A 27015-nucleotide genomic window follows, 5' to 3' on the forward strand; every position below is an offset into this window, starting at 1 on the left:
TATATATATGTACAAAAGTAGTTGACACTTGAATATAGTGTGTTGCAAATACTGGCTAAAAAGTGAAGAATTAATATAAATATTAAAAATATTTAAAGCTTTAATGTTTTTAGATGTCACCCAATAAAATATGGGTCTGATAGGCCCTAAAAGAGACTAACTCACAGATCAATCCATGGTTTAATCTTAGGAAAAAAAACTTTTCTTTATCTATTAAACACAGTTTATTACTAAACCTTGTCTTTTTGTAGGTTATGCTAATTAAAATTGATTGCAAATTAAAGTTGCTACCATCCTGATGGTTTATTTATGATGTTTCAGATACATTCATTCCGGGTAACTTTGTATGCTTTGTGCTAGTTTTAACTCCATGTAATATGTTTTACAAACCAAATAAATATTTTTGCATAAAGAGTGTTCTAATGATCTCCTTTTTTTAGATTTTTATAATTTGGCAGTAAATTTTTACGAAAACAAAGTTCAAGTAATGATTCAAAGTTACACTTGCATTTAGGGTAACATTGAATACTATTAAACTGAATGTCAATTTTAATCTTTTTATTCTAAAAAGTTGTTTAGATTTCTTTGCATTGCTTTAAAATAACTTTTAAATACATCTAATAAGAATATTTTCACAGTAAACATACAAGTTATTCAATAAAATAATGCAAATCACTAAATAAACTTGTTGATCAAATTTTAAGGTTTTTTGAAATTTGAAAGAAACAGTTTTTAAGACGTATATAAGTCATAAACATCATTTACTATAAAAAAATTACAGTGCTTACAAAAGTTAAAAAAAAAATTACAGGTTTACAAAAATTTACAAATGATCAAAGTTAAAATATCTAAATGTGAATAAAATTAATGCAACTCTGCAACCAACATGTTATTATTTATTGTTTACACACTCTCAAAAAAATTGAGAATGACTCATTTGGAATGTTTCCAAACAATTTATCAGCAATTTCAATTATTCTGATTTGGCCAGGGTATAAGTTCTTTTATACCAAATGAGAAAAAATGAATTTTCACAAGGTGTTGATTTTTTGGTGTTAGTACTTTTTTAAGACACAAATTTTTTCAATATTATACTTTGATATTAGTTGTCTTGTTCAACTTGAAAAATCACAATCAATTTTTTCATTTGATTTCATTTTTTTATTGTCACAATTCATTAGGCTAAGTCACAATAAACTCTTTTATAGCAAAACTATAATCTTCGAAAGCATGTGCATTGTAATTGTTTACTCGTTTCAATAAAAGAACTGCATAATTTTTAGATGTAAAACTTCAATAAAGTGCTAATTGTCACCAATAACTTGATAAACATCAACATATTTCTTAAAAAATTATCCAATATTGAGTTAAACATCAATTTTTCACAATATACCCACGTTGTACATCTTTTTTTTTTTTTTTTTTTTTTTAGATTATTCACCTCCCCAAGGCCCGAGGGGGGCCACTACAGTCGAGGAGGCTACTCATTTTTTTTTTTTTGTGTGTTCTTATTTTTATTTTATTTTTTTTTTTTTTAGTTGTTATTCGTGGTACAACCCTCTCTCAACTCTTTAACTCCGAAACACGAACCTTTCCGAGCAAGGCCGCTGCGCGGAGAAACTAAGTTGCGCGCGGTACTTCCAGGGACGTGGTGGGAGTCGAACTCCGAAATCTGAAACTACTCCATTTATTTTGTTCTCTAGGTTTTGAATAACTGAAAAATATGACAATATGAAAGTATGACAATATGAAAATAAAATCCTGTTCACGTTTCCTTGAAATTCAAAAAAGCACCTTTTTTTTTTTCCAACAATGGATATATGTCAAGATAAAGCTAACACCATTTTCAACCTAATTGGCAATCTTTAAACTATTGTTTTGCTTTTTCCGCTATCATCCAGATTTTGACAAAACTTTTTTAAGTCATTAACACCAAATGGTATTCCTTTTATACTTACATCAAGTATGTGATTTTTAAAACAATATTCCTAATCAATACTAAAGACAATATGGTGTCCAAGTGATTTACAGTGTTTATATTTTAAATTATAATTTTACAATATTTATTTTGTACCAGGATGAATTCTCAAATATTTTCTTGACATTTTTGAACGCTAAAAATACAAAGATAATTGCTATTATTTATAAAAATTATTTATTAATAGTAATCAATAAAAAAATAATAAAGATTATTAATAGCAAAATTTATAAAAATAGCCATAAATATTAAAAATTAAAATATCAAAGTATGTTAACAATATTTTGATTAGTCTACTACAGTAAAAAGATATCTCTTATTTATTATGTACAATTGCAATGTTACACAGACAGCAAGAAAAGCATTTTTGGGTAAAATTATTTAAAGTTACCCAGATTTTGGTTATATTTTAGCTTAGTGGATATATATATATATCTCTTTTGTAGCAAAAAACATGTAAGTTCATATCATTTTGAGTTTTTATTCTGAGTTAATATTCAACAAAGGATTCAATAAAATACAAAAAATCTTACCTGATATTTATAGTATAATACATAATATCCACAATACAAAATTTTATTTACCTATGGTAAATCTTTTGTAAAAATAGTACTTTATTTAATAAACATCGCATAAAAAAAAGCATTAAAACATTTTTTATCATTAAAGTCTCTTTTTCATATTATGCAAAAATCTTTGAATGATGAGATCTGTGACATCACATCATGTGGAATCTATCACATCATCAAAACCAATATGATTAAAATCTGAGTCATGATATCTTTTTATTGTGATTTTTATTGTGAACTAATCTGAGATTTTATTTGAGTATAAAATTAACAATTACATATGCTGACATCATCAGATATTTATAACTTTTCATTTTAAAAAAAGTGTTTATTAAAATTGAAATTTTAATTAGTTACACTGTAACAGTGTCATGTATCATATATTCTAGAACATTTTTCCATAAAAATTATAAGTTCGTAATTGACATTTTTTTAATAGTGTAACTTACATTATTAAAAAAATATCAATTACAAACTTATAATTTTTATGGAAAATGTCCTAGAATATATGATACATGATACATGTAGAATATATGATTGGTCGCATGCCACAAGATTTAGTACTAAGTTAAGTTTCACATTGCTTCTAATAAATATTTGCATATATTAAGTCATCACTGTATTTTTAAAGTTTGTCTTCCGTCTGTATATTTCATTAATAATAACGAGATAAAGGAAAAGTTAAAAGCTCAATTTTTTTTTATTTAATAGAGAGTAGAGAGCAAAAATATTTGTGACATACTCTGGCTTTGAATATTTAAATAAATCAGTCAATATATGTACGATCTGCTATGTCAATACAAACATATAAAAACTAATTGTTTCATAAAACACATAAAAACATTTAAAGAAATTATGGAATACTCTACTTTTACTTCCAATATTATGCAAGTAAAAGTATAATATAACAAATATTATAAAAATAGAAAAAGTAAAATGTAACACATAAACAGATAAAAATTTACCTTTCCAAATGCACATGACCCTAATTCTTTTACTTTTTTTAACATAGGTATGTTACTTTTGATATTTAATTCATCCATATCTAAAGCAAAAATGTAAAAATGTGTACTTATCTAGGCTCGTTTATTTTATTGTTTGTTTTATCATACTTGCATCCTATGCATCCTTATTTATACTATCTATCCATGTAAAAATGTATATTTATCTTATGCATCTATATCTAATCCACATATAAAAATTAAAATCCACAGAAAATATTTGGAAATTGTGTTAAATAGATATAGTAGGATCATATAAAATAATCAATACATCAACTATCAATACAGACAGAACAAACAGACAGTATTTTAAAGGAATAACAAAACAAGAAGAAAACACAGAATAAAAACAATGAAATAGAAGAATTATACTGACAAAAATAAAAAGATGAATCTTATTATTAGATAAAGCCAAGGGTGAATCTTTGACTTTATCTAATAATAAGATTAAAACCATATCTACTATCATCAATTAGCTAGATCTGAGTAAAAAATTGTGGTTGTTTGCTGTCAGCATTTGTTTACAGCCAAGGACCCCTACTAACCATAACTTTTATGTTAAAAAAATGTAATGATGCTTACAACAATTTAAATCAAAAGTTGCATTCATCTCTCATTCTTAGAATACAATAAAAGTGCACAGATATAAAGTACTGGTAAAAATTATAGCACAAATGTAAATTAAAAATTGAATGATAAAAATTTAATGAAGGGTTGAGTGAAAAGTTATAATCATTTTTTTTTCTAAAGAGTAACATTTTACTTTTACAAAAATGAATGAAAATTGATAATACATTTAAAGTTAACATGTTTTAAAGTTCACTTAAGAATAATACAGAAAAATAAGCTGGTCAAAATTATAGCACATAGGAATTTGATTTAATATGAAATGTTGGATCATTTAGCTCTAAAAATTCAAAAAATACAATCTGAAAAAGAATTTACCAATTTAATGCAAAGATCAATTAAAGTCTTTTCCCAAAATATCTTGAGTTGCATCCTTTAAGTGATTATTGTTGCTAAAGTTGTAATTTTTAAGCTTTTTGTCAATAATTGACCAAAGATTTTTGATTGGATTTTTTTGATTCTGAAGCTGAAGATTGTTATCTTATGTGTTGTCTTGCATAAGATAATAATCTTCAGCTTCAGAATCAAAAACTAACTCCATATAGTCAGGTAATTCAGCAATAACTTCTAAATAACGAAAAGCATTCAAACAACCTTTGTAAAACTTCAATAAACCTATTGCATTTGCAGAAAAAACATCCCCATACAGAAATAGTTCCACTCCCACTTTCTGCTTTTGTTGTAAAATTAAGTAATAAATCTTTTTCATTAGGAACACGACATACAAATTTACGATTACAACTTTCTACTTATGACTTCAAAATGTGATTTGTCGTTAAATGCCAAATAAAGCCATGATTTCGAGTCCAATTAACATAGTTTTACACCAAGTGAGTCTCTTTTTTTTCTGAGCCTTATTTTGATAACAACATTGTTTCTGTATGTAACTTGTCAACCCTTTTCTTACAAATGATGATGAACTGTTCTTGCATTAATGGTTTTTTCAGCATTTAACTCCATTGCAATTTTTTCTACTTGAATCAGAACAATTTTTTTTAGCATGTGTGTAGTATATATATTACTATATACCACTATATATAGGTCTTTTGTAGAATTAGGGCATCTACGATGTCCTTGACCTAGTTAATTTTTTATAGGTAAATTCAATTTAATTTTATCAGTAATATTATAGACAAATTTTCTGGAAGTTTTAGCACATTTAGCAATATCAGCAATATTAAATTGCTGATATTGCTAAATATTATAAATGAAATATTATAAATGAAATATTATAAATGAAATATCATTCACAACAATGCATCAATGCATTTAATCATACACACTGTCAAAATCATGTATGAATGTGAGTGACCACTTTTTGTATGTTTTTAAAATTGTTTGTTTCTAAAATCAATAATAAACAAAATTTTTAATTTTATGTGCACATTTTAAATGACTAATATAAACAAATTTTAAAAATACAGTATCTCTCAACACTGACTAATGCATACAAAAAATTTTTATGACAATATTATTTAAACAGGCTGTGCTATAATTTTGGCCAGTACTTTATATGTAGGATCTTTCAGTATCAGCACAATGAACCAACTTATTTAGATTTGGACCAACTCAGTCCAAATCTAAAATAGAGCTATTAACAGTTCTGTCTTCAATAAAATGCCGCAAATTAATAGTTGAGTAACTTGTAAGACTAGACACTTAAAATCCTGCTATATCTTTAACAGCTTATAAGTCTAAATCTAAAGTTGAATTTTCTGTTTGAAATGAGGCACCACTCGAAATTGTTTCTGATTTTTTTGACTTTCCATATGAATCTTTTTCTTTTGCTTCTTGCCAAAGCCTGTATATAAGTAAATGTTAGTAACTCAAAATAAATTAGCTGTTTGATACATTGATATTGCAGTTTTTTTTCATCATTTTATTTGTTTTTATCTTATTACATTTTATGTGTTAGATTTATTTTGAGTAAAAATTTTTCAAAAAACAAGGGGTTGCACCCTATATCACCGAATTCGCTGAAATTTGGCACAAATGTGTAAAGATGTAAGTTAGGAAAGACTGAATTTTTTTCAAAAATTTTTTCTCCCAAGAAGAATTAGAGCAATTTAAAGTTTGTTTGATTTTGACTGAAAAAAGAGGGGGAAAAAGCCAGAAATGTCTCCGTTTACTATTAACCTTATAAGGTACTTGTAGTAATTTTGCAAAGCTTAAATTTCATACCAAAGGAGTTTAAAACCTGTTTAATCTGAAAACTGTTGATTTGTATCTCTCAAAACAACAAAATATAGTTTATTTTAAGATCTACAAAACACAGTAACTAATGACAATAAAAAAGAACATTGACAATAGAAAAAATCTGACTAATAGAAAAAACTTTTTGTTTTAGTTTTCTTAAAGATTAATATTTGCTTTCAATCTAATTTTGAGTCAGTTAATTAAAAAAAAAAACAGTGTGTCATGTGATTCAAATTTTTACAAAGTTGTCACAAAATATTGTTTAATATTTTGTGAATTTAAAAATTTGTTACTTGTTATTTTCATTGCATAACAGTTATGTCATTTGCATTGTTATTTTCATTACATAATAGTGTTACATAATATGGCATTAAATTAAACAATATTATGTAATTTTAAGTTATACAACTAACTGTAATTATATTTAGTTATAATCTACTTTCACCCTAATTCCTGGTAGATAATCAGAATTGAAAAAACAATAGAACAATAAAAAAAAATAATAAGGCATTTAAAAGGTCTATTAAAACTAATAGCTATTTGTTCAAGCAATATGTTCTTTATAAATATAACTTTATTTTTATTTAAACATATTGTTTGTGTTCAAGTGTACTTTGCTCATTACGAATATTGTATTCAAGATTTCTTGTATTTAAGTGTTTAGATTATATCCTTATTATAGTTTTATATGTATAACAAAATCAACTGCCCCTTCGTAAATGATTATGAAGCTTGTTATAAAAAATCATATACCCTAGTAAGAAATCTGATTTGAATATATTGACAGGAATGATCATAAATTACTTGTAAAACGAACAAATTTGAAAGAAGAACAAATTACTAGTATATGCACACACCATCATGATATGTTAATAGTGAGATATGAGAGTAATCAGAAAAGTTGCTGTAATGACTTACAAAAAGTTGCTGTAATGACTCACAAAAAAGTGTGTAGAGTTAAAAGTTCATATTTATATGTATAATAACATTCTTAATAAGTTGTTTATAAGTTTTTTGTAATAGGATTTGTTCATTGATTTATAATAACAGTATAATTAAAGTTATAGTATTTAAGTAATATAGTTACATTTTCTTCTCAGCATCTCTATGTGTGATTACAATCCATACTGTGTTGGAAGCAGAAACCGTAGGTACAAATCTTATACCTGGAAAAAAGGAACATATTCAGTATGCATCTAAATCGTAATTTAATTGGAGAGTTTGAAAATGACGTTGAAGTAGATTTTGATAAGTGGGCAACAACAGAAAGGTCAAACACATAATAAAGAGCCAGTGTCTGAATACATTAAACTCTCGCTTATGAAGCGAGCGCTTTACCACTACACCACTACCGCAAAAGCTCTTCCTGATGTATCAGTTCAACTGGTCAAGCCTTTTTATGAAGATGATGAATATAGCCATATAATACCTGGTAAAAAGGGCTATGTAAGCATTAAGAAAAATGTTCACATGCAAAAATGTTTGCTCTGACATAATTTAAAGGAATTGTTTGTTGCCTTTAAAATCCATCAGGAATCAGGAAGAGCTTTTGCAGTAGTAGTGTAGTGGTTAAGCGCTCGCTTCATAAGCGAGAGGTTCCGAGTTCAATTCCCACCACGTTCCTGGTAGTACCGCATTCAACCTGTTTCTCCGCGCAGCGGCCTTGTTCATCAAGGTTCATGTTTCGGAGTTATAGAGTTAAGAGAAGGTTATAACCACTATTAAGTAGCCTCCTCATCTGTAGTGGCCTTCTTGGCCTAAGGGAGGTAAACAATAAAATAAAAAAAAAAAAGAACTAGTATGTAAAAAACTAACAAAACTTGCACCACAATTGTATTTAGCTAAGAGTCGAGCATCATACCTGAGATCAAGAAAGGAAATTTGATTGAGGTAACAGCATTATTTCTGGTGATTTTTCAGAAAACTATAAATTTGATTTTCAGGACAAAGTACAAAGCTTTCATTGAACAAATTTACAATGTACACTTCATCTTGTGATTTTTTATTTCAAAAAAGAACATTTTCTCAAGCACAAATCTTATTGTATTGTTTCAGATGATATGATGTATGGTGCATAAAATTATTGATGTTGCCAACAATGATATTAAAACAAATATTGAATACCTTTCAGATGGGTCAAAATAAGAATTGCAAAAATATTTTAAATCTTTGTTTCCATCTTGAAGTTTTTGGTCTTTCTGCTAACTTTTTTGCAATTAGTCACGGTGAGTAACCTTATGATGGAATAGGTGGTACAATCAAACATTTAGCAACACTAGTAAGTTTGCAAAGAGATATGGGTAATCATATTTTATCTCCACAAGCAATGAGCAAATATTGGAATGAAAACATTGAAGGTGTACATACCATTTATATATCAGAAGATTTAACTTTGGTGAGAAACACTCTTAAGGAACGGTTGGATACTGTAAATACCATTCCTGCAACACGTAGTTACCATTAGTTTGTACCACTTGGTTATCAAAAGGTAAAAAAATATGTATTGAATATACCTTTTATTATCTTTAAAAAACATGCATCATTTTTATTGATAGATTTTTTTATTTGTGTGGAATCATCTTCAAAAATGTTTTTGTTTTATTTTGGACTTTTTTTTAAATGCCATTAATAAAAAATGTTTAGCAAAATAAGTAAAATTGTATAAATACATATGTTGCTATTTTGTCTAGATAGTCACAATGCTATGCAGTGAGGATGAAGGTTTTGAATTCATTTATGACTTTGGAAACATCCATGAAACATCTTTAAATTTAAATACCAGGTGATTATGCCTGTGTTTCCTATGAGCAAAAGTGGTGGATAGGAGTCATTGAAGCCATTAATCAAGAAGAAAAAGATGCACTTGTCAAAATTATGTGTAAGAGAAATGTTTATATTTAAACTAATTTTAAATTTGCTTAGTCTGATATGTCTTATCCATACCTTTGTTTTAATCTTTTATTTTTTGTTTTTATAAATAATGGATAAAATCACTTAAATTGAGTATTTATTTTTCAAAAGGTTTTTTTATACATTATAATTTTGTTATAAAAAACTAATAAAAATAATAAAGTTATTAAACTGTTAATTTCTAATTTGATTAACTTGTAAAAAGTTGCGAAAATTTTCTGTTCATATCAAACCTCAATAACTCCTCAAGTAAATGTAAGCCAAAAAAAAAATTGGTTGTAAAGTTGATATACATCCTATCTTTAAGAAAATAAAAATAAAATTTGTTTTCTGTCATTCAGATTTTTTTTATATTTATAATTGTCAATGCCCTTTTTTATTATCGTTATTAAGTACATTTTATGAATCCTAAAATAAACTACATTGCCTTGCTTCGAGATATACAAAACTAAAGTTTTTGGATTTTTTTTTTTTGTTAACTCACCTCCTCAAGGCCAAGAAGGCCACTACAGACAAGGAGGCTACTTATTTGTGGTATAACCCTCTCTCAAGTCTATAACTCCGAAACACGAACCTTGATGAACAAGGCCGCTGCGCGGAGAAACTAGTTGAGCGCAGTGCTACCAGGGACGTGGTGGGGATCGAACTTGGAACCTCTCTCTTATGAAGCGAGCGCTCTACCACTACACCACTACCGCAGGTTTTAAACTCTTATGGTACCAAGTTACAATATCGGCGTATTACTAAAAGCACCATATAAGGGTAATAATAAATGGAAACATTTTTGGCACTTTACTCCCCTCATTTATCAGTCAAAATCAAACAAACTTACAGTCTTTCCTAAGTTATATGCGGTAGTGGTGTAGTGGTAAAGCGCTCGCTTCATAGGCGAGAGGTTCCGAGTTCGATCCCCACCACGTCCCTGGTAGTACCGCGCTCAACTTGTTTCTCCGCGCAGCGGCCTTGTTCCCTAAGGTTCGTGTTTCGGAGTTATAGAGTTGAGAGAGGGTTATAACCACTAATAAGTAGCCTTCCTCATCTGTAGTGGCCTTCTCGGCCTTGAGGAGGTGAATAACAAAAAAAAAAAAAAAAAAAAAAAAAAAAAAAAAAAAAAAATATCTCTAGACATTTGTGCCAAATTTCGGAATATTTGGTGATAAGGGTGCAGATTTGTGTTTTTTTGTGTCTTGAAAATTTTTTACTCTTTTATTAATAAAGTTATTTAGAAAAATAGTTCAAAAATAATTTAATTCAAGTCAATTTTTAAATTAAAAAAAAATCTTTTGGCATTGAAGTAAAGTTAGATTGTCATTAAATCAATTACTGGAGTCAGTCTGAATTAATTTCTATTAAATGCTTACATTAAGAACTGGAATAACAAATATTAATCTGCATATAAAATTGTACTCATTAGTCTTAAATTTGTTAAATAATATTCAACATGATTCATGCTGTGACCCACGATAAAAATGTGAAAAAAGTTTTAGTTTTATGTAAAAAAAAAATCAAGACTGTTGAAGAAGTTGAAATAGGACATGACCCAAATTACATATTATCTGATAGCTTTATACAATTTGATAATCTTAATTCTTGTCTTATTAAATTTAGTGAGTCTCTTAATAAAAGACCATCCAGCTACAAAATGGACAACAAAATAAAAAAGAAAGTTAAGTTGTTAAATGATCATTAAATGCCTCTGAACAAAAGAAACAATAAATTAGTACACTCTAAAATTCCTCATTAGATGTAGACAACTAGATCTTGAATAATAATAATAATAACAATAATAATAATAACAACAATAAATGAATTTAAAACTTTTGGTAAAATAAAGCTTTGAAAGACATTAAAGGAACCCTTGGTAAGAGATCAACTTTTATAAGAGAGACCTTGGTAAGAGATCAACTTACATAAGAGAGAGACCTTAGTGAGAGATTAACTTACATAAGAAATCGTAAAAAAATTTACTTATGAAGTTGTAAAAGAAATTGTTTTAGAAAAACTTTTTAGCAGGTTATTGCCAGGACCAAAGGATTATATTAGCATAAAGTCTGATTTATTTTTTCAAATCAGAAAAATATTTACTTAGGTGAATAGCTACTTTTATAAAAGTGTGTTTGGTTTCAAATTAACAAGGTTACCAAACGATATAAGGTTGTTAGCCAATGACACCGCGTATACTGCGGAACTACCAATGGGTTTAAAATTTCCAAAATTCAATGATCTTTTTTTTTTAAGTAGGACAATATCAATAGATAATTCTCAATATTTTGTAGAACAATAAAAATAAATATTCTTAATATCGCAAAAACGCTGTAAAAAAAAATATTCCTGGCTAACACCCTGAATATTGCCAATAAAATAAATAGACTTTTAAACAAAGTTACATCTGGTTTATAAAAAAGTTGATTTAACTTAATATGTATAAAATTTACAAATTATTTTGGTAATAAATGCACAAAAAAATTGTAATTTCTCAAAAAAGTTTATTGAAACATGTTTTTTATATATCTTAATGATGGTCAGTAAAGTATATTGTCATTATATTGTCACAATAAGTAAACAACTGTTATGTGTTTACTTATTGTGGCAATAAAAAGTGACAAATGCTTTCATTCTAATGTTTTTTTTAAATTTTTTTTCATTCCTAAAAATTAAAAATATTTAGTAAATTTTTTTAAAAAACTAAGAGAAATAATGGCACCCAAAACCATTAAGTACTAGTGCACAAATTAAGTACTAGTACAGAAATTAGTGTTGCATTAGATACAGGAAAACGGTATCTAGTTTCAAAATTAACAACCAACAGAGACATCGCAAGATATGGAATTTTATTGAGGAAGGGGTGCAATGACATAAAAAAAAGAAAAGTATCTGGTAGTATCTCCTGTAAAGGATATACTACCAGCTATATTACACCAGTGGACATTTATAATTTATCTAAATTATTTGTCGAAAGAAAGGAGGCAAACAAATAAAAAACTTTGATGAAAAACTTGATAAACCATTTGATATATTAGTATGCAAATGTCCAATTGTAAAATGTGATGATTTAATTTATTCTGATGATTGTGATAAAGAAGTTTATTATAAATGCAAATATAATAAAGGGTACAAAATACAATCTAGTTTTAATTATTTAATTATTGATCTAGTTTTAATTATTTTAAGTATTAAAATTGAAACTATTTGCTTCAAATCATATTTCAGAATTGCATTGAAACCAGGAAATACTACAAAAGATTTCTTAGAAAAGAATAAGGAAAATGTTTCAAAAAAAAACAAACAGCAATGTTATTTTTAATAATAATAAAAAAGTCAGATGAGATTTACTATCAAGAAGAAAGTGATTTCTGTAATGAAATAAAACCAAATGATGACAACAATAACATTACTAATATAGAATTCTAGTTGCTAAGGAAACCATCAGAAAAAAATTAAAAGTATTATAATAACTTGCACACACAGATGTTGCACACATAGATGTTGCACATGTGGATGTTGCACATGTAGATGTTGCACACATAGATGTTGCATACATAGATGTTGCACATGTGGATGTTGCACACGTAGATGTTGCACACATTGCTATTAATAGCGATAGGTAAAATGTTTAAAAAATAAGTTTGTTTATTAACTGTTTATACTGACTTATGTCTGTAAATCAATTTAAAGTTGTTTGTTCCATTAGAAGTGGTTTTACTGCCAAAACTTCATTTATTACAAATTTGCCCTGTTTCACATTCAAGATGGTTAACTACTGCTAACAGAATATGTAGAATATGGATCTCTAAACATGGAATTCAAAGTAAAGATTAAGAAAATATAAGGACTAAGTAACAAGTTTATAGTGGGTGTTTATTTTACTTGTTGGTAAAATATATCTAAAACACACTAAAAAGTATTTTAATAATCTAATTTTAAAATAAAAATCTTATAAATTACATTATTCTTTTTAAATTTAACTTTTGAACAAATTTTTATTTTAATATTTCCTTTCAACTCAAATTCTTAAGGAAAACACATTTGCATCGAAATTAGTTTTAATCAACATTTATATCCCAACTGTATATTAATATCAAATCAAGTAAAAAAAAACTCATTATTATTAAATTAAAAGCAGGCTTTTTTGAGAAACCAGGCCAACATCTTTGATTCTCCATAAAATTCTGCAAAATCCAAATCTTATTGTAAAAGCAACAAAAAATGAATTAAAGCTGAAAAGATGGCCTTAGTTGTATGGTCATTAAAAAAATAAAGCATGTACGTTTCATGTGTGAGAAATATCTCGGAAAAGAAACAATTGAATAAGAATTAAATGACCTGGTAGAGAATCTAACAAATAAAACAATTTACAAACAATGGTAGATAAATGATAGATGCTACTAAAAAACAATAGTTAAAAACCCAGATGAGTTTCTATGATGAGTGAGGAGTTTCTAATATAATAGACTTTTATTTAAAAATAAATAAAATGGACTCTAATTTGATAATGATGTCTATTGTTTTTTTCTATTCTTTGTAATAAAAAGGCTCTTTGTTATAAAAATCTTAACACAAATTTTGCAACTTTACCCTATCCCCCTATCTAATCTTTATACTGGATCAACATCAAGGAGTGGGAAACAAAATCTATTTTTTAAAACAACAACTTATAACTGGTTGCATCCCTCACATAGGCCTGTAGCCAGGTTGGAGGGGCGCTGGTTTCCAATAATACACCCATGATAATCAAAGAACAGTGTTATTTAAAAAAGAACTTCTTATGTGAAAATAATAAGTTAGATAGTTGAATCAATACAAAATATTTAAAAAAATTTACAAGCATCTCAAAATGGCTGAAAACTAGACTTTTTAAGCAAATAAACAATATATTTTTAGATATATATTAGGTCTAAATTGCAAAAAGGGTTTTTTTTATTCATTTAAAAAAAAAAAATTATTTTTGCTCAATTATTGCCAACAACAGTCGCTAATTTTTTAAGTTTTCAACCTATAAAGACTTGTTGATGAATAAAAAATACTACAGTTAACTTTATTTTAGCATTTTTTAGAAAAATCAAAATTTGTATTAAATTTTTAATATATTTAATGTAACAATTTAAACATAAATAAATGAACAAGAATGTTTATGCTTACCTCTCAACTGTTTAAATTCTGTTATTAATTCTCGTATTATGTCAAATCGCTCAAACAGCTCAAGTTTGTTTTTTAATTGGGACCAGGTAAGACAACCTTCTTTTGACTTCTGCTTCCATAGTTTAAAAAGCTGAAATGCCTTGTCATAAGTTGACTTATAATCAACGTCAATGTGTTCTAATTCAAATTCTTTCAAATTAAGATGACGTCCAAATCTACGCCATTCAGTACCAATCTGATATGCAGCCTTATCAATTATTTCTGAACTCAATACATCATATGTCTCATTAGTATTTGCAGCACTCAATTCTAAAAAAAAATTAATAAAAAAAGCATATAAAATATATGTTATATAAAAACAATATATGTATGTATGTATATATATATATATATATATATATATATATATATATATATATATATATATATATATATATATATATATATATATATATATATATATATATATATATATATATATATATATATATATATATATATATATATATATATATATATATATATTATAAGCATTAAAACATCATATACATTATCATACTATTTATTTCTTTATTAAGCAATATTTTGGCTCATATAGTGAGAGCCATTATAAAACTAATAAAACCGTTAAAAAAACCATTTAAAAATTATAATAAACATAACCAAATGATGTCATTGCAACGCCAGATATATTATTTATTATAATTTTTAAACGGTTTTTTTAATGGTTTTATTAGTTTGATAATGGCTCTCACTTTATGAGCCAAAATATTACTTAAAAAAGAAATACATAGTATGATATCGTATATGATGCTTTAATGCTTATAATATTATTACACATACTATTAATATATATATATATATATATATATAAATATAAATATATATATATATATATAAATATATATATATATATAAATATATATATATATATATATATATATATATATATATATATATATATATATATATTTATATATGTATATATATATATATATATATATATATATATATATATATATATATATATATATATATGTGTGTGTGTGTGTTTTTAATTTAATTGCTATATTTACAATTTAAATAAAAGTTTTTCTTTTTTTTTTCCTTCTTTTTTTTAATTTAGAATCTATTATAATGTTAGTTTTTAATTTCTGAAGATAAATTCTATTTAATTTAAATAACAATTAAAATAAACAATTAAAATAAAAAAAGAATTTAAGAATTTAAATAAAAAGCTCTTTATTCAACTTTTTGTCATTTAATTGTTCTTTTTAATTATTTTATCATGGATTTGAATATATCAATATAATATATGAATATTGAAAATATCAATATAATATATGAATAACATCCATAATAAAATAATTAAACAGATTTTTTTCCAGAGTTTTTTATAATTGCTTAAACTGATAATTTAATCAAAAATGTTTGTTTTTTTTATTTAGAATTTAAACAAAACGTTCGCTTAGCTGCTTTTATTTCAATTATTTATTATTTAATTATTATTAATTAATTATTTCAATTATTTATTACCATTCAAATAATTTGATCCACTTATTATATTTTTATTTTATTTTTATTTTTTTTTAAATCTTGTCAAATTCATTATCAAAAGATATCAAAAGTAATGATTTCAAGAATTAAACTTAAATTGAATTGAATTGTGAAAAATCAATGACTTTTTAAAAAGTTAATCATATTGGTTTTTGGCACATTAAAAATATACAAATCTATTTTATCTTGCATTTTATTTTTTTATTTTTATTTAAACCAAATCTTAAATTAAACTTTCCATTTTTAAATTAAAATTTTTATTAACTTGCATATAACCAATGTCAAGGACATTGATCAGTAATTCTGAGGTTATTATTTTTAAAAATAATTTTATTCAGAATTTAAACAAAACACACATATTTAATATAGCAAATAAAAAAAAGTTTATATGTAATAAGTAAATTTACATTGGAAGTATTCCACAAGTAAGTAAGACAAGTTTTCTAGATTTGTAACCAATCTCAGATTTTCTTTATACTCTATAAAAATTGTAAACTATATTATATAGATAACCTTGCTAAATTGCAGCGCTGATATCAAATGGGGTTTTAGTAAAGTAATTGATATTTTAAAAACATTTGATTTTACTGTTGTTTTTATGGGTTTACTGTATACATGCTATCAAGATACAAATTAGCTCCAGTATAGTTTAGAAGACAAGGAATCTGATATTTTTTATCTATAAAAACAATTAGAACTATATTAAAATAGGGATTGTACTTCAAATACTGCCTAGCTTAGAAAATATAATGTATATGTAACAAAAAATGAACAAAGACCTGATAAGATACTTTTATAAAAAAAAATTATTTTGTTAAAATAGATATTTTAAGAAGTGTTTTAAAAAATGAATATGATTTTTATATTTTTTTGTAACAATGATGTGAAAAATGAATACCGAGGAATACAACACCTGCAGAATTCATTTTTCATGTGGGTGTGTTTTTTGAAATTGACATCAGTTTTTATCAGACATTAAAATTGGTACAAAAAAATATTTATTTCACCTACTACAGGGTGTTAGCCAGCCCAATAACACTGTGTATACCACGGTATTCCAAATCGGTTTAAAATCCCCAAAATTCATTGACTTTTTTTTTTTTTTTGAATAGAACAATATTGATAAAAATTCACAATATTTTGTAGAACAGTAACAATAAACATTCCCAATATCATAAAAAAACACAGCAAAGATATATATCTCTGGCTAACACCCTGTATTATTATAAAATATTTATATTATTTTTTCGCTGATATCTTCTTCATTTGACTTTAAATTTGTGACATTTAATCTATTTATAAGGTCCAACATCATTTTTTTATTTTTAAAATCTGAAGTTTTCAAAAGTGTAATAATGAAAATAGTGCAGTAAACTATTCAGCTATTCACTCTTATACTTATTAATACTGAATACTGTATTAAAAACTTGACAACTTATTGTAGTATTCAGTTGCATGCTGCCTCCAAAAAGACTATGTGGGGTTTTTCTAAAAAGGTCTATTTTCATGGGATTTTACTATATATGCTTGATTTGAAGGTCCATAAATATATAAACACTACATTTTATAACAAATTTAACTTAAAATAAACTTTATCAGCACTGATATTATTGCTTAAATATGGTTGAAAAGAAGATTAAATGTTCAGAAGAACATAAAAAATTAATTTTTATCGCCCAATGGTTAATTGCTAAAACAGTTTTTTTTGTTAAAATATTATTATAATGTTAAGCAACTAAACAATACATAATCCACGAATTATATTTACTTTATTGATATTATAACAAATGTATACCAAATTTTATTTAAAATAAAAATTTGCCCGATAACTTGAAAATCTAGAAATTCAAAAACAACGCATGTTGCTAATATAAATAAAACAAGAAGAGTTATACAAAATAATTTAATTGGTAATTTTCTTCATACATTTAAAATAACATACATAACAAAATTGTATTTGCATTCATGCTAAATATTTAAAAGCATTAATTAGACTTTTATTTTGTTTTGTTGTTTAAAATAATTTCTTTTGTTTTGAAATCACCTTTTTAAATAACTTTTTATGCGATAACTCGATTAAAAAAACTTTAACTAGTCCAACTACAATTTTTTTTGTTTGGGAATCTTTATCTTTATGTATATCTTAATCTATATCTTTATGTATTCTAATAGCATAATATTTTTAAACAATAATAGATGAGTTTTTTTTGTTTTTACAAAGATAGATTTAGTAGAAAAACTTATTAGATATGTAAATTTTTTTAATCATTTTTCATCATTTTGAAAATATTTTGAATATATAAAAGGGTCTAATAACAAACTTGATGTTTTAATTCTTTGGTTACATAGCAATTAAGTAATACAACAGAAAAAATAATTAAATAAACAATAGAAAAAAATAATTAAATTTTTTAACTAAACAGTATTAATGATAAAATGTTTTAAATTTAAAAGCTATTAAATTTTTATTATATAAAATCTATTAAACTTTTTTTTAATACTTAAAAATCAACAATCATGATTTCTTTTAATTAAATAATTTCAGGTTCACAAATTCCTATCTGAAAGTTGTGATCTCAATTTAAACCTTGAAACGGTTTCTTTAAATTACAATCGTTTAAAGCGACTTGTGTAATAATAAACCAAAACTTGTGTAATAATAAGTAAAATACAAATATACTATTTGTGTTAGCAAAAACACTAGCTATTTGTGATAGCAAAAACACTAGCTATTTGTGTTAGCAAAAACAAAGTGAATAAATAATTGTTTGCTGGTCATTTAAAGAATATAGTAAAATAATTTTTTTTCCAAAAGGCCTTTATAAGATAGAAAGCATAAGGCCAACGTGAGTAGTAAAAAGCATGCCACTGGTAGTGTTTAGTTCTTTTAACTTAGTTAGCATAAACTCCTGCACAATATCAGTAGTTATTTTGAATTACAGTGACAAAGCATATCCACAGCTTTTGGAATTAGCATTTAGTTTAGAAACTATCTGAGATTTATATAGAGCTATTGATAATAATATCAACAAGAGCCTTTTTATGCAATTTTTTAACTTATAAAACCTTTTAAGAATTGATTGTAGACTGCTGCAATTTTTGATTAAATGTAGTTTTTTTCCAAAGTCATTTTTTATGCATTTTTTAAGACAGTCGCCATTGTTTCTATAACTCTCACTAAACTCAAATTTGAAATATGTCTGTTGTGTAACATTTAAATTAAATATTGGCTACTTGAAATCAACACCCACTCATCAAATTGAATTGAAAACTTAGTTCTATTGTCAACTTTTCTTATAGACATAATTTGAGAGTGTTTATTTTAAGATTTACGCTCTTAAAATTACCAAATCCTGAGGCATTTCTAAAATAATTCGAGGATTTTAGGGTTTTAAAAATATGGGAACTTTCGGAATTGCAAACCTTAAAGCAGAGCTGTTGAGTTACATATCGACAGTTATTGAATTTCTTGAAAGTTTTAAGCTTGTTAGCATATCATCTCTTATATTACTAAATAAAAAATTTCTACTAATTTCTATCAATTTATTCCATAGGATGCAACAAACATAAATATCTAAAAAATCTTTGAGCAGGAGGAATTTAATCTAACATTCAACTTTATTGGCTCAATACAATATTTTCAAGAAACCATAGCAGGAAAATTTTATATCTGCAAAATAATATGTTCAACTGATTTGGCTTAGTATCAGAAGTTTATGGAAAAAATCAAGTTGCGCTTGTAAAACTCATGCATCTTCATTTGTGCAACACTTTTTTTACAATGGTCAAGTAGAGTTGATTTTTGTTGGTTCAAAAGCCTCAAGGCTAATTATGATAAAAATACTATTACCTTCAAAAACAGGGTCCATATCTGATAAGTATATGGTGTATAGACACAGATGATTTGACAAAAATCCAATCTTCAAAATAACTCAGTAGTACACACATTTTCCTTTATAAGCAATTTATAAAATAAGCAGACATAAAGAGCTTTTGGTTTCTTATTAAAAACATGCTTTAGATTTTGTAGTCAATTAAATGTTTTATCAACATAAATAATGAATTTACTATTAACTATTGATAATGGAAACATATATACATATATATATATATATATATATATATATATATATATATATATATATATATATATATATATATATATATATATATATATATATATATATATATATATATATATTTATCTTTTGTCAAATCATCTGTGAAAAAACCCAACAAAAGAATGAAAATTATAAACAAGCTTAAACAATAAAAATAGGAAAAAAATATTAACGAAGGAGAAACTAAAATAAATAAATAAAAACTACAGCTCTAAAAAAAGTCAACTAGTAAAAAATTGAAAAATTTAAACTCTAGTAGAAAATTATTTAATAATGCTTATAATTACATCAAGGTTGAATATCTTTAAAACTTTTATTTTTTCTAATATTTTTATAATATTAGGCAAACTTTTATAACATTTTTATAATATGAGGCGAACTATTTAAATAAAAATTAATCATAAAACAAAATCATTCATAAAATTGTATTCAAAAAATCATAAAATGCACAAACTTTTTAAATTAAATATAATTTTTATTTAAATATTCTTTATTAATTTATATTTAATGTTTTTTATTTAAAACAATCATTAAAATTTGTTACTTTATTTACGTAAAAATAAAAAATAACTTTTTTTTTTTTTTGTGTGAAAAATGACTACATTCAAAAAACATTTCCATAAAATTTTGCCTGCACACGAGATCCCAAACTATTTTCTTTTATATATATTTGAAATTTCCAAAATAAGATATTTCTATTATCTAAATGTATTTTTAAGGCTTCGGTTATAAAAATGAGTAAAAATTGCTTGTGCAACTAAAAATTAACACTGCTAATATTCTAATTAACATCCATAAATGTTAAACATCCATATAGTCGCTTTGACAATATCGTATTATTACTAAATAAATATTAAAAATAAAAAACTATTGACTATTTATCAAAACCCTAAAATAATAAATTTCTCCTTTTTGCATTAAAACACTCTTTAAAATAAGTATTTTAATAAAAGAACAAAAATGCTATCAAAAAAAAAATGTTATGGTTACCAGGCTTCCCTTTTGTCTCTTAAATTTTCAAGATAAAACATAGGTGAAGTACAAACCTCATTTTGATTTAGTTTTAAATATAATAATAAAAAATTACTTTAAAATAACTAATTCATTGAGTTGATATTTTTTGTAAATATCAAGAAAGTAAAAGACAGTAAATGTCTGAGACCAAGAGAAAGACCAATACTCTAGGCTTTCAAGACCAAGACTAACACCAAGACTTTAGGCTTCAAGACCAATACCAAGACTAAGACAGTTAAATATGAGTTTCAAGGCGTCTCAACACCAAGACTTTGGTCTTGAGATCTACATCTCTGAATACAACTGTTTAAAGATAAATCATGATAAAATCATTAAAAAAACAATTATTTTAAAAATAGTTTAATGAATTTTTAAATAAAAGACTACTACCTTTTAGATACAATTTTATTACTAAACAAGTCATTGTCTCTAAACTTTTTCAAAACAGTATAATCTGAAAATTTAATGTATATACTTTAGCATTGAATAAAGAATTATTGCCTTAACTCAAACTAATATCTCATATCATCCAATATTTGACTTAACGGAATTTTGCTTTAGCTGAACATTTGTAAAGTCAACTATTTTTAAGTCGAACCATTTTCCTTAGTCCCTTGCAGGTTGATTTATCAGGAATATATGTATTATAATATAAGATATTTTATAAATATGTAAAATATTCTTCATATTCTATATACTAAATAAAAGTTTAAATCAAAACAGTTAAAACACTAAAAATAAATAAATATATTTATTTTCAAAGAGATAACTTCTTTAATTACAAACTCTTTAATTTTCTTTTTAAAAGATGAATAAGTTCATTTAAAAAAAATCAAAATTAGATACAACTATTTTATTCAAAAAAAAATAGGATAAAACTCCAGGAAATAAAAAATACAGAACTGGTTACTTTTAGTTTAACAAAAACTAAAAATACTCTACTACTACTAATCTTAGGTATTTTTACTGAGACAAAAATCTTTATTTTATGAGGAAGGAGGAGGGTTGGGGGAGGAGGGCACATACAGGATTTATATACATTTAAAGATTAGATATATTAAAAACAGTTAGTTTATAGATCTTCAAAAGTTCTTTCTGTTTAAGAAGTGATGTTGTGCTAAAAAAACAATTTTTGAATTTAACTGTGAGTGCTTTGTGTTTCTGATGCCAATAGAAAAACTTACATTTTGTTTTGTGAAAGCATCCCGATATAATATTTGCATTATTTATGTGACAGAGAGTAAATGAATAGTAAAATTGTGTTAACTGGTGTTTATTAAATATATGTCTAACTTTACACTAAACTCCATTGCTTTTACAACTTTAATGAAAATATATTCAATTTATCGTCTCCAAAATAAGTTTTTGTCTATCATGACTTGTAGGAAATATGTAACTTATAAATAAGTCAGGGATGATATTTTGAACTCTTTTTTTCAGGGGTTAAAGAAAAAAGTCACTTTTATTTAGCAATAGTTAAAGACATTCTTTTTTAAAAAAAACTTATTTGAAACTTAAAAATAAAATTTCAATTTTAAACTTTAAATAATCAAGTTATTAACTTAAATTAGTAATTTGATTGTTAAATTAATTTAATAACTAAACATAAGTTGGGCAACAAATTTTAATTAAAAAAATAAGAAATTTAAGAATTATATGCTTTTTATAAAAACAATTCTTACCAGGGTCGCCATTGATTATTGAAATAAGATCAACTCTGTTAAGAGTATCGAGTATATCAATAAAATTTTTATAATTATTCTCGCTAACAAAACCTATACTTTCCAAAACTTCAATCATTTCAAGCCCATTTCTGATTTTCTCAATACCTGTACCAATTTTTTTAGCAAAGATATACTTGAGAGCTGCAATATTATCTTCATGTAAATTTCTACCAACCTTAATCATTTTTTTTTTGTGCTCCATGTTATATCACTACACATGTAGTATGTGTCGTGCTTAAAATTGATTAACATAATATATTATTCAACTTTCTGATACAATCATCTAAAAATAAAAGAATTAAAATAAATCGATATTATATTTTTAAAAAATTCCTGTGCAATTAAAATTGTATCTTATAAAATATAAGGTAATAGGTTTAAAATACCTTATATTCTATACGATACAATTTTAATTGCACAGCATAAAAATATGGAGTCTTTAGCAGCCTAAAGTAATCAGAAATCGTGTATTTTTTTAACAGTAATAAATTGAACAATAAAAGGCCTACTTTATGGGTTACTTTTCATTTGCCGCACCTGAGTTTTTATTTATTTCTCTTTATAGACTTAGTTTAGACATATCTTAAACGTTGTTTATAGACTTAACTAAGTTAAGTCAAAAAACTATGTTTATAGACTATAAACATAGATTATAAGTCTATATACTATGATTATAGACTTACAAACTATGTTTGAATAAGTTTGACGGTGGAATAATTGGCATTCGATTGGCATTAAACATTATTTTTTCTGGTTCATCATAAAAACGATTTTATTCTATCAAAACCAATGGCTGACGCAACTCTTACAGATTATTATTATTACAGTTTATTATGACGTTTCAAAAAAATTAATTGTTAATAGTAAGATGGTTATAACTTTTGTTGTTAACTTTCCAAAACTTATGAGAACCCAGTGTGCATTGGACGTCCAAAAACGTAAACAGACGTAATTGGATAATTGGACGTTCACTAAACGTGTGTCGGACGTCTTAGTTTATCCATTGCCCACTGTTTTGAAAACGTAAAAAAGTATTGAAATCGGACGATAGTTACTAACGTTCTCAATTCAAAAGCACCTTTTAATATTGGTATTACTTTTGCTAATTTTAGAGTTGCACAGCGGGCCATGTGGTGGAAAAAAGGAAAAAAAAAAAAACATTCTCAAGAATTACATTGTTACTATTTTACATAAAATGTATATATTTTAGTATAATTACTATGCCGTATGCTTCTATATTTTCGTATAATTATTATTATTCGAATTTCTTTTTAGGCATATAATTGTTGTTAATTTTAAAAAACGTGTGAATTTAAAAATTGCGGCCGTGGCGCAGTGGTTTGAGCGCTTGCTTAAGAAGCAGGAGATCCAGGTAAAAAATGAGCTCTGGACATATTTTTGCGTCACGGTAAGGAAGGAGATGTGAACTTCCTGGCTAAATGCACTTCCGCGGTGCTCTGTGACAAGACCCTGAGGTCTTCTTGGGGCACCTAAACAACAACAACAACAACAACAACAACAACAACAACAACACCAACAACAACAAAAACAACTACAACAACAACAACAACAACAACAACAACAACAAAAACAACAACAACAACAACAAAAAACTCTCTTTTTACTGGATAATTAAATAAAATCAAGCATTATATTTAAAATATCATTAAATCTATTTGCAACACTATTTTGCACGTTTTTTTTTTGTTTTTATTTTTTTAAATCTTTGCTTCCAACAAGGCTGCAAGCAGCCACTAATTAAAGTTGGAAGTTACTGAAAGAGAAAAGATGAAGATTGTAGAGCAAAATAACGATTAAAGGACGACATAAAGGATTGCAAATTATATGAATCAGGAAAGCAAGATGAAAGAGGCGAATTCCAAAGAACTGATGTTCAAGGAAAAAACTAGACGAATAAGCGTTTTTGGAGCACTTAGGACAGAAAACAGAAAAATGATGACACTTAATCGAATGACGAGTAACACGAGAATGAACTTTAGTAGATGGCACAAGAGATGCTAGCATATTATAGTATTTATAGAAAAGAGAAAGAGAAGCAACATTACGACTATGTGATAATGGTTGGAGATTGGCTGCAAGATCAGGTCCAACTATGTTTACAATGCGTTTTTGCAACTTGTCTAAAAAAAAAAGGTATCATTAGAAGAACCGCCCCAGATATGGCAACAGTATTCCATAAAAGGCCGGATTTAAGATTTATAGAGATAGAGAATAGAATCCGAAGAAAGAAAGTGATGAGCTCGATAAACAGATGCAGCCTTTGCAGATGCTAATTTTGCAACTGATTTGATACATGGTTTCCAAGAAAGGTTGGAAGTAAGAGTTAATCCTAAAAGATGAAGAATAGATGACTCATCGAGTACATCACCGTTCATAAATATAGGAAGATCTAAATTATTGTGATAACGATTGGCTAAAAAAAACTGAGTTTTATCAGAATTAAAATTCACCAGCCACTGTGAGCCCCATGCTTTAGCAGAAGTGAGATCCTTTTCAAGCTCAAATGCTCCCTCCAAGCAATCACAGAGTGTTGGTTTGTTATCACGACAAGAATAAATGGTAGTATCATCAGCAAACAATGCCACCTTAGACGTGAGAATATCTGGAAGATCGTTAATGTAAAATAAAAAGAGTATAGGGCCAACGATAGAACCTTGAGGAACCCCTGAAGTTACAGTATAAGAAGAAGAATGCTGTCCATCGAGGACAACATTTATGCTACGATTGGGAAGGAAGGATTCAATAATCTTAAAGATGTTGCCAGATACACCATAAGAAGAGAGCTTATTGAGAAGACCAGCATGCCAAACTTTATCAAAAGCTTTTGAAATGTCAAGAGCAATGGCCTTAACCTCTCCACTTTTATCTAATGCCCTATAAAACCTATCAGTTATTACTGTTAGCAAATTAGCTGTAGAACGAGAAGATCAAAATCCATATTGATGTTCAGAAAGAAAGTTATTAGATTCAAGATGAGAAATAAAGTGTTTGTTATTTAAAAATTCAAAAACCTTGCTTATGATAGGAAGAAGACTAATCGGACGGCAATTAGACGAATCAGATCGCTCTCCAGAATTTTTGAAGATACGGATAACAGATGCCGCTTTCAAGCAGGCTGGAAAACAAGACTCTGATAAGCACTTGTTGAAAAGTTTTGAGAGTATAAACGACAGCTCCGGAGAACACTTCTGCAAGACAAAAACAGGTATGTTGTGTGGACCACAAGCTGTAGAAGAGTATAGGCAGAAAATCAATTTAGATACAGAAGCTGGAGTGATATGAATGTCAAGCAATGGATCAACCTGTTTGTTGGCAATATCAGGCAGAACGCAATTAGTGGAATCAAGAGATGATATTGATGAAAAGTTTTTACTAAACAATTCAGCTTTGTCTTTAGGTGAGATGACCAAGTCTGAACCATACAAGAGAGGTGGAGTTAAAGATTTGCCCCTATTATTGATATTATTAAGGATTCTCCAGAAGTCACGAGAGCCTATTTTTTAGATGAGATACGAGATTTCATGACCTGAGAATAACAGCTTTTGGTGTTAGACAAAACCTTTTTACATTTGTTTCTAGCAGTAATAAACAGACGCCTGTTTTCTGGAGAATTGTTTTGCTAATAAATATGGAAGTAACGGTTTCGATTGGCAATCGCAGCAGCAGAGTGTGAGGAAAACCATTGAGGAAAGTGAGGCTTGACCTAGAATCGCCGAGAGGGAACAAAAGATTCAATGCCTGCCTGAATCCACGAAGTTATGTAAGAAGCACATTTGTTGACAGGAAGACAAAAGATTTCTACCCAAGGGCCATCACGAAGAAAATCACGGAAAGAATCCCAGTCAGCTTTACTGTAGTTGTAAGAGGTACGATGATAGGGGGATTCAGGTGATAAAGAAGAATGAGATAATAGTTTTAAAGAGATCAAACTGTGATCAGAAGCACCTAAGGGTGAATGTGGAGTACTGAGCACTGACTAGGATCAAAAACAAGACATAAGTCGAATAGAGAAGGTAAATGATTCGGGCTGTCAGGAAAGCGAGTTGGAAAGTTGACTATTTGAGTTAGGGATTGAGAAAGGCAAATGTTGTGGGCTTTAATGCCTGCAGAGTCACTGACACTTGAGCCAAGCCATTCAGAGCGGTGAGCATTAAAGTC

At 26.5% G+C, this 27015-nt stretch overlaps 1 protein-coding gene across 1 annotated transcript in view; it reads right to left on the reverse strand.

Moving 5' to 3' along the window:
- Window positions 1-23118, reverse strand: part of LOC136091256 (uncharacterized) — a 44033-nt gene extending 20915 nt beyond the window's left edge. The window contains exons 1-3 of the mRNA XM_065818588.1: window positions 22795-23118; window positions 14421-14729; window positions 3513-3592 (exon numbers count right to left, since the gene is read on the reverse strand). Coding sequence (XP_065674660.1) covers window positions 3513-3592; window positions 14421-14729; window positions 22795-23038 — 633 coding nt within the window. The 5' untranslated portion in view covers window positions 23039-23118. The remainder of the gene's footprint in view (window positions 1-3512; window positions 3593-14420; window positions 14730-22794) is intronic.
- Between the last annotated feature and the right edge of the window lie 3897 nt (window positions 23119-27015).

The sequence above is a fragment of the Hydra vulgaris genome, chromosome 14, assembly GCF_038396675.1.
Source record: "Hydra vulgaris chromosome 14, alternate assembly HydraT2T_AEP".
In the NCBI taxonomy this organism is placed as follows: Eukaryota; Metazoa; Cnidaria; class Hydrozoa; order Anthoathecata; family Hydridae; genus Hydra; species Hydra vulgaris.